Source organism: Neltuma alba, unplaced genomic scaffold, assembly GCF_004799145.2.
Source record: "Neltuma alba isolate B1F8T4 unplaced genomic scaffold, ASM479914v2 tig00011988_pilon, whole genome shotgun sequence".
NCBI classification, from domain to species: Eukaryota; Viridiplantae; Streptophyta; class Magnoliopsida; order Fabales; family Fabaceae; genus Neltuma; species Neltuma alba.
Window position 1 is genome coordinate 34,450 of NW_021636561.1, and position 9,640 is coordinate 44,089.

A 9,640-nucleotide genomic window follows, 5' to 3' on the forward strand; every position below is an offset into this window, starting at 1 on the left:
CATCACGCGAGTCATTTGTGGGAACTAAACTTAAATTTGACTGCAAATTAAATGACATTTAAAAACGAGGGACTAAACGACTACTCTTCTGGTCTTATTTATAAAACAATTTCAATATACTTCACACAGATTAAAGCAAACCTTAAAATGTATTAACTCTTTATTAAAATATAATAATTTTTTTAACTTTATTTATATTTAATATATATATCTTTCAAAAGAGATAACTATATACACTATAATAAATGAAAGACAAAATAGTACATTAATACTAAAAATTTAATAAAATAACTTGTAAAAATAATAATAAAATTTTATTTCTCTGTCCTATATGTATAAATTGGACCAGATGAGTAATCATTAAGAACGACTTTTGGTGTTCCACTTCCGCGCCTGTACTACAGGAAAATTAACAAGCAGCCCCGCTTGGTTGCGGTCAAATGTGAACAAGCCCATATTTTCACTATTTCAGCCACCATGCCAACACCACCACACTGCCTCACGGTTCCAGAATATGTACATCTCTCTCTCTCTCTCTCTCTCTCTATATATATATTTACATATACTCTGTCGACTGTCGCATTATCATCCGATCCTTTCATTTCCCATTTCACACTGCTTCTCTCTCTCTCTCTCTCCCCTTACCCCCTCTCTTGCCCTTACAAATCTTCTTTGTGTACACACACGCGCAGAGCTTTTGAGAATTCCACATTCTTCGAAAGAAACACATCTCAGAACTACTTATCTCTCTTTCTCTCTCTGTGAGGAGGAGGAGAGGAACAAGAAGGCATGGCTGTGATGAGAAAGGACACTATGATAGGGTTAACAATAGCGATAATGGCGGCGGCGGCGTGCGAGATAGAGATATGCATGTCAGATTCTTCAAACAACACAATAATAATCAACAGAGGAAGCTTTCCGAAGGGTTTTGTTTTTGGCACTGCCTCTTCTGCTTTCCAGGTTCGTCCTCCCTTTATTATTCTTCTTCCTCTTTATCACTCTTCAACCCCAAAACTACTCTGCTGCATGCGAATCTTCCATTCACAAAAATATTTCAGTACATATTCTTTGTTTCCAATACAAGCAAACGTATAATTGGGGTGGCCATGGGTTTGGTTTCAGGTTTTGGGGTTTGTGATAATAATAATAATAATGATGATGATGATGGAGAAGAAACGAGAGGGCCAGTGAAACAGATCGATCCGTGAACGTGAGAGAGAGAGAGAGAGAGCGCAAAACGACACTAACGAGTTGAAGCGCAGCCTAATTAATGCTGCGTTTTTCTTCTGATTCTCAGTTAATGTCGCTCAGAGGTGATTGATGGCTAGATATGTCAGAAGAATCAGAAGTTCGTTTACTTTTCTGACTTTCTTTTTTTTTTAAGCCAGGGAGGTCATGACCTTTCTGAAATATTCTAGTTTTTGAAGGGTATTTCCGTCAGAGAGGATGTATTCCGTTGCGTCGTGGCGGATGCGGGTACACGGCATTCGCTCCGCTAGATCCGACGCAGGCGGGCAGCGTGCATTATCTCTTGACAAAATGACGTTGGATTCTTTTAATTTTTTTTAAATTAAAGTTATATATATATATATATATATATATGAAGATTTTTTTCGTTCATTGAAAACCTTACATATTTTTAAAATTATAAGAATTTTTTATATATTTGATGACTCTTCAAATAAAATACAAGCAGTGCATATTTTTGTATCTGTATTAAATTTAAACAGACCAATTCTTTATTCTGAATTTATATATTTAAAAAATAGTGTAATTTTGAAAACATAGAGAATGTTTTCATAACTCTGTACCTATATAAGAGAAAAAGAGAGAAATTTCCGTATAATAATTAATCCGGTTTGCTCAAAATAATTTTATTACTCTCTCTCTCTCTCTATATATATATATGTATGTATGTATGGACATCGGGTGGTGGGTGGCCGAAAACAAAAGCACATTCGGTGATGCGCTGGATCTGCTCCGTCCAAGTGTTGTGGATCTAAGAAGCTTCCCAGAAGTTGACGAAAAGAAGGGGAAAGAAAAAAGAAAAGTAAAAGGGAAAAGAAGCTTCTGGGATGAACACGAATATTCCTTGAAAAGTATAATATTTTATTATACCTTCTAATTCTAAAAAAAATGTAACTTTTTTAATTTTGCCTTCATTAAAACTAATGTTTGCAAATGAAGTGCCTCATTAGAATTGAAAGCATACTAATTTTCATGAAAGAAAATAGGAATAATAAGTAATGGAGGGGTATAATTAGAAAAAAATTATTTAAACTTGGCATCTTTATCCTACTACTCCGTCCTTTATTATAAGATCCATTTAATTAAATTGCGTAGTTTAAGAAAACAGTTAAAATTAGTTAAAAATACTTAATATGTAGCAAATATATTTTTTTCTAAATATACCCCCATATATAAATGGGTAGATGTGAGGGAGTAATAATGAGATAAATGAAGAAAGATAATGTATTAAATGCATTAAACTAGGGGTAAAATAGGTAATAGTGTATTAAATATCTAGACAAACTCAAAAAGGATCTTATACTAAGCAATGGAGGGAGTATATTTTTGGACCAAGTTATTTTGCCTTATAAATGTTTGATTATTTTCTGGAACTAAATATTTATAGAAATTAGAGTGGGTGTTGTGTGAGGGCTATTAGCATCATTTTCTATAGCCTTTTAGACATATAGTGATGATAGGAAGCTTACTTATTTTTCGCTTTGTACTTGTGATTAAGATTTATTTATATATGATAGCAACATTATGGTTTTGTCAATGAAGGAATGATAATATTAGTTGACTTGGTTGTAGTATGAAGGAGCTGTGAAAGAAGATGGCAGGGGCCCATCAGTTTGGGATACCTTTTCACATACTTTTGGTAAGAATTTTTTGTTGTTGTTGCATTTTTTGGTTTAATTTGGTGGTTATTAAATTATTTCACTTGCACATGTTTATCATTTTTTAACAATTAATAAATACATATTCATAAAATATGGAAACCTCAACTGTACCAGAGATATCAACAGACTAATTAATTGGCCTAAACTATTCATATCAATTAAACTATTCATATCAATTATTAATTTGTCAAACAGGTTTTGTGCTTATTAATTTTATCAACCTTGATTATGTTGAATTGTTATTCCTTTTTTTTTTTAATTTTTATACAATTTAAACCATGCATGTAATGGTAGCACTAGTTTCAAACTCGGTTCTTATCCAAACATGACGGTTAGTGTTGCCACTAGAATAACTAGTTGTTTGACATGTTAAATTGTTATGTAGTAGAAGAAGTGAAATTGAAATTTCTCATGGATGATCAGATTGGTTGGCAGGGCTATTTTTATCATCATTGGAAAAGAAATACACACATAATAATAAGCCCCACTTCTATGATTTTGATGAGATAACTAATTAGAAGTTTCTTATATTTAAGAAGGCATGAAGTATTGTAAATGTATCTTTCTCACACTTCAAGCAGCTTGTGGTTGGTTTTCTATTGCTTCCTATTGATGGGATTGGGACCTGTAGTGTAGAAACATTCTTTTGTTTTGCAAAAGTAGCTGGAGAATAAATTCTTAAGATACTGAAATTCTTAGACATACTCCGTGCTTTGCATTGTGTTGTAGGCAAGGTCGCAGATTTCAGCAATGCTGATGTTGCTACGGATCAATATCACCGCTACGAAGTAAGTAATTAACTGCTGGCTGGATTTGGTCGCTGATTGATTGGTTGCTCCCCCTCTTTTTCTAATTCTACAATTGCTCTGTTCAGAATAACTATAACAACACAGTTTAAAAGGGTGTTCATAAGGTGTTTGTCAAAATGCACTTTCAATGCTAGAGCCAGCTTTTTTTTTTTTTAATATTTAAATATTATCATTTAAAAGGATTATTCTTCTGTCAATGAGTTTTAATTTTGCGTAATATCATCTTCATCTTTAAGATTGATGTCATGTGAAGCTCTAAGTTTGGTAAACTTGAGATTCTCACGAAAAGCAATTAATAATACAGCTCAAAGTAGATTCATTATCATTCTCTTAATTGAGCCTTGGTGACAGTTAGTTCGTTGCTAATCTTAACTTCCTTTGTGGGCAGGAAGATATACAGCTCATGAAGGATTTGGGAATGGACGCCTATAGGTTTTCCATTTCTTGGACTCGAATTTTTCCTAGTAAGCTTCCATTTTCTACTTGTTCTAATAGGATGAACTGGCAAACACGGGTTGAGGCATATAAGATAACTCAATCAAATCTTAAGTAACATGAATTTTAACTGAAAAAATGACGATGATATGCTCTATATTCATAAAATTTTCAAGCCAATCTACTTTAAGTCCCCGTTACAATGATAGTCTTAGCTTTCTATATTTTCTGCGAAAGTACACGATGAAATGTGCTGAAATAATGGAGTTTCAATTGTTAGATGGAACTGGGCAAATCAATCAGGCAGGAGTTGATCATTACAATAAGCTCATCAATGCTTTACTGGCCAAAGGTGAGATGCTCCATGTGCCTGTGCCATTGGCAGAATTTATATAAAGATGCAAGTAGTAGTTCAATGCAAATAGATGTAGTTTTTAATGCTTCTTATTGCATCCATGGTTGATTACAATTTCAGGAATTCAACCATACGTGACCATCTATCACTGGGATCTTCCACAAGCCTTAGAAGACAAGTACAATGGATGGCTTAGCCCTGAAATCATGTAGAGCTTGTTATTTATCTTCTCAGCTTAACTTGGGATTTCACTTTATTCTTATTCTGAAAACAATAACATATGAACGCACCAACATTTTGTATGCTGCAGAAAGGACTTTGCAACTTATGCGGAGACATGTTTTGAGAAATTTGGGGACAGGGTGAAGCACTGGATCACATTCAATGAGCCCCATACATTTACTACGCAAGGATATGATGTTGGTCTCCAAGCTCCAGGACGCTGCTCTATTCTCCTTCACCTATTTTGTAGGGCTGGCAACTCTGCAACTGAACCTTACATTGTTGCTCACAACGTCCTCCGTGCTCACGCAACAGTAGCAGATATTTATAGGAAAAAATACAAGGTAAAGTCATGAACATTAGAAGAATAAAATCAAATAAATTTTATTGAGTCATATTCTTATCATTATCCTTTTAAAGTGTTTGCTTAGGTCATGCCATTATCATTTTCTTTTCAAGGCAAGAACAAAGTGTAGATCTTTATGTTATGTGCTCCTTGCTGTGAAATTATGTTCACCTTATTGAAAGCCATATATACTCAGTGGTTTGTTTATTCTACAGAGTGTACAAGGTGGATCGCTTGGGATAGCATTTGATGTCATTTGGTATGTGCCAGCAACAAACTCCAAAGAAGACATTGAAGCGACTCAACGAGCTCAGGATTTTCAACTTGGCTGGTAAGTGATAGACATGATGGTAGCTTGTAGTCTGTACGTTCCGTATTCTTGAAAAGAAGGAAATAAGTGACTGAACCTTAATAATCTGTAACAACAGAAAAGGTTAAACTAAATTTTTTGAAATCCTTGGCGACAGGTTCCTTGATCCTCTGATGTTCGGGGATTATCCAAGCTCAATGAGAAGTAGAGTAGGGAGCAGGCTGCCAAAGTTTACTCAGTCTGAGGCTGCCCTTATCAAGGGCTCATTAGATTTTGTGGGAATCAATCATTACACCACGTTTTATGCAAGAAACAATGCTACTAATTTAATTGGAGACCTACTCCACGACTCCATTGCTGATTCTGGATCCATCACCTTACGTAAGTCTAAGGCTGAAGCTTTATGTCAAGAGACCGTATTACTTTATTGGAGAGTTTCTTCCTTTTCGTTTTTATTTCTACAACCACTAAGTTGCTTGCTGTGTTCTCTTTGTTTTCAGCATTCAATGGAACCAAGACTATTGGAGAAAGGGTAGGTCCTGTAAAGTGAAGTATTTTTTCCTTTATTTAGAACCCTAAAGAGAGACCCATCCTTGCCTCTTCACAATTTTCTTTCATTTATAGATATGAACACTTGGTCAATTCGTCCATGAATTGAATCCCCTTTTAATCATGATAGTAATTTGTGAATTCTGAAATGCAGGCGAATTCTATATGGCTATATATAGTGCCACAAGGAATGAGAAGCTTAATGAATTACATCAAACAAAAGTATGGAAACCCTCCTGTGTTCATCACTGAAAACGGTAATCTTCTAACTCTAAACAAAAAATTGCAGAAACTCCCATATCCCTTCATAGTATCACCATTGCACAACAACTGAGAGCTAAATCTCCCTCTCTTTCTTATGGTTGTCTCAGGGATGGATGATCCAAATAGACCATTCACCTCTATTAAGGATGCACTGAAGGATGAGAAAAGGATTAGATACCACAGTGGCTATTTGTCCAGCTTACAAGCATCTATCGCGTACGTAAAAATGTCATTACTTTGTTGATTTGTGTAGCTAATTACTGCAAAATCCATGCTATATATTTATTTAAAGCAATGAATCTGAAGGAGTTTTCTGGCTTTGGTGATATCAGTGAAGATGGGTGCAATGTGAAAGGGTACTTTGTATGGTCACTACTGGATAATTGGGAATGGGCAGCTGGATACACTTCCAGATTCGGTCTGTATTTTGTTGATTATAAAGACAAGCAGAAGAGATACCCCAAACAATCTGTAGAATGGTTCAAGAACTTCTTGAAATCAGCCCACTAACGTTACGTACAGCTAATATATGGGTAAGCGATGGGACTAGAATTTGTCATTGCCCAGAAATAATACATATCATCAGTGTTTCATCATATCACAGTTTCAGTTTCATTACTTCTCAGCATCATGCCATCATATTACACAACCTGTACTTTTGAAAACTTCGATTTTACACCCAAGATGTCTGGAGTCCCACCTACCTTTAAATCATCAGCATAGTTATGCTATGGAATTTGGAATCTCCTTGTTATGAATATATGACAACATGAAAATTTTAAAACTCGTGTACACGTTATATAACTATGATGCTTACATGTTATATACCAAAGCATCTCATGTTTTCACCTTGTGACTTAACATACATACATGTGTGTGTCTATATATATGTGTGTGTAGATTGCCATTGAATGCCTTTTGTTTTGATCGCAGGCCAGTGAGTATGGATTGTTAGTGCTGTTGAGGAGGAACAGGAGAGATTTATACATATACAGTGAAGATTTATTGTTGATTATTGCAGAGGAAAAATTTAAGTTTATTTTCAATTAGAGGGGATGATGATGTTTAGACAGAATGTAAAATTGTGTCATTGTTTAAAACTAGGCACTGCTTGTGCAGTTATTTGTATCCATAAATAATCTAGTATGGTGATGTTCTTTCAATCATCCTTCTTTTAGAGGAAGATTTCAGAAATCATCTGCTAGAAGAACCGTTTGAATTGTTATGTAACTTATGGTAATTCAGAAACTTGTTCGACTTCTCTAACCTCAGATAATCAAATACACCCTATATTATCATATTATGAAAATGTAGGAATATAGTTTATAATCATTATTCCCTATATATTAAGGGTAAATCAGAAAAAAAAAATCATGAAAATTGCAAAATCGCAAATTAGGTCCCGTTACAAGATTTATATAGGTTTTGATAATAATAAATGGCAAATTATAACAAATTTTTGATAAAATACCTGATTTGTAATTTCATAATTTTCACAGCTTTTTTTTTTTATTGAGATGCATCTAGCACCTCGAATCGAAGTATTTTCATGAGTGCATCCAGTACCCTAAAGTATTTTGTAGTGCATCCAACACTCTGAAATATTTTTCAGGTATATCTAGCACCATAAAGCATTTTGTGATACATCTAGCATTTCGAAATATTTTTTAGAGATGCGTCCAATGCCTAAAAATATTTTTTTGTGCATCCAGCATCAGGGCAAAAAAAATATTTTAAGGTGTTGAGCGCTCCTAAAAATATTTTAGAGTACTGGATGCATTACAAAATACTTTAAGGTGTTGATGCACTTGAGAAAATATTTCGGGGTGCTAAATGCACCTTAACTTTTTTTTAAAACCATTTTCCTATATATTAAACATGCATTTGTCACATTGACATTATCAAGCTCAGGTACCATATGGACGTAATTTCATAATTCCAAAAGGTACGTGGGATGAAGACATAGCACATCTTTTTTTTTTTTTGACCAACAATTAAGACAGAGTACATCGACGCTTGACGAAGCCCAGATATAAATTCAAGGCACGTCACTCTCAATCCACATTTAGGCATAAATAACTCTCGCACATTATTTGCACCTTAATTTCCCAGTCACCCAATACTAATATTTTCTTATTATAACAAATATGTGTTGATTTTTTTTTAAAATATTATTTCTTTTAACCACTACCTATTTACCCTTGTGGATGAAATTCTCCCTTAATATATACAATTAATAAAGATAATTTAAAAAATTATAAATTTAAAAGGTAAAGTAGACAGAGGTATTCCATTTAGTATTAAATTAAACTTCCTTCAACTTTTTTCTATGTTTAGGATGAGGGAGGGTATTTGCCCCCATGAGCTTTGACTCGCTCATCATACTATGAGCCTCTTTGAAATGGCTTAGTAGTTTTTCAATCATAATTTACGGAATACGAGATAAGTATATAAGAGAGATTTTGTCTTGACTTACATGAAACATGCTTATAAGTATTTTTAAATGTTTTCACAAACTGGTCCTATATGTATTTTACTTTTTTTTTTATAGCTGAAAGTGTGATTACATTCACCATTTACACACGCAATCTAATACTATTATCATATCCATATTACTAAAGTCCAATACTTCATAATATTGCAATCTTAATAGTGACTATTAGATTAAAAAAGCCAACCTATTCATCGTGTTAGTCTTACAATTTTCTGTACTACTTCCTCAGATTCTTAATATTAAATTTATTTTATATTAAATTAAATTACAAATTAAATTTTATATTTAGAACAAAAATAATATTAAATATTGCAAATATAATAGCAGAAGAGACAAACTTATTCATCATAAAAATGAGACTCAACCCCTTAAGCAGTGAAATTCTTATCTCAATCCTTCCAAGTTCTTGAAATTACTTACCTAAGCTTTTTTTTTCTCTCCCTTGTATTATATTATATGGGAAAATTTAGTTAGAAGTTCATGTTTGAAAACTTAATTAGCTAAAAAAGACTTGAATTTGAGTGAATGTAATTATAATCCGTGACTGCAATTTTTCTTCCGCCGTATATAACATATTATCAATAATGTGTAATAATTATCAATACAAAAGTCATTTATATATAGCGAAAGATTTATTGCACTCATGATCATAATTACACACACTTAAATTTAGATTTTTTTAGCCAATTAAGTTTTCAAACAGGTACTTTTAACCAAAATTTACCAGATTTTTCTCTATATATATATATATATTTATATTTATATGAAAGCATTGCCTTTAAATTTAAGCATGTGGCAATATGAGGTCAAAAGGGAGGGCATGATTTTGCATGTCGTGTGACTCATGAAATGACCTGGTTCTACCAAAAAAAAAAAAAAAAAAAAAAGACCTGGCGCCAGCCAACCATGTTGTGGTCCCAATCCAATGCCATTATTAGTTAGATGAT

The 9,640-nt window shown here is 33.4% G+C and overlaps 1 protein-coding gene across 1 annotated transcript; it reads left to right on the forward strand.

The window, feature by feature from the left end:
• Positions 1-690: 690 nt before the first annotated feature.
• LOC114720531 (beta-glucosidase 40) lies at positions 691-7,384 on the forward strand. Its single transcript, XM_028906171.1, has 14 exons — positions 691-960; positions 2,821-2,887; positions 3,639-3,697; positions 4,107-4,182; positions 4,434-4,505; positions 4,629-4,716; positions 4,819-5,074; positions 5,292-5,407; positions 5,544-5,767; positions 5,887-5,918; positions 6,090-6,192; positions 6,307-6,415; positions 6,532-6,732; positions 7,133-7,384. The coding sequence occupies exons 1-13, from the start codon at positions 790-792 to the stop codon at positions 6,707-6,709; spliced, it is 1,551 nt and encodes a 516-aa protein (XP_028762004.1). The 5' UTR covers positions 691-789; the 3' UTR covers positions 6,710-6,732; positions 7,133-7,384.
• Positions 7,385-9,640: the final 2,256 nt, after the last annotated feature.

Excerpts from the sequence above, each read along its gene's own strand:
- LOC114720531 (XM_028906171.1), top strand. The coding sequence starts at position 790 with ATGGCTGTGATGAGAAAGGACACTATGATAGGGTTAACAATAGCGATA. Across the intron at positions 4,717-4,818 it reads TGGCTTAGCCCTGAAATCAT|AAAGGACTTTGCAACTTATG; the intron begins GTAGAGCTTGTT and ends TGTATGCTGCAG. Across the intron at positions 5,768-5,886 it reads TTCTGGATCCATCACCTTAC|CATTCAATGGAACCAAGACT; the intron begins GTAAGTCTAAGG and ends CTTTGTTTTCAG.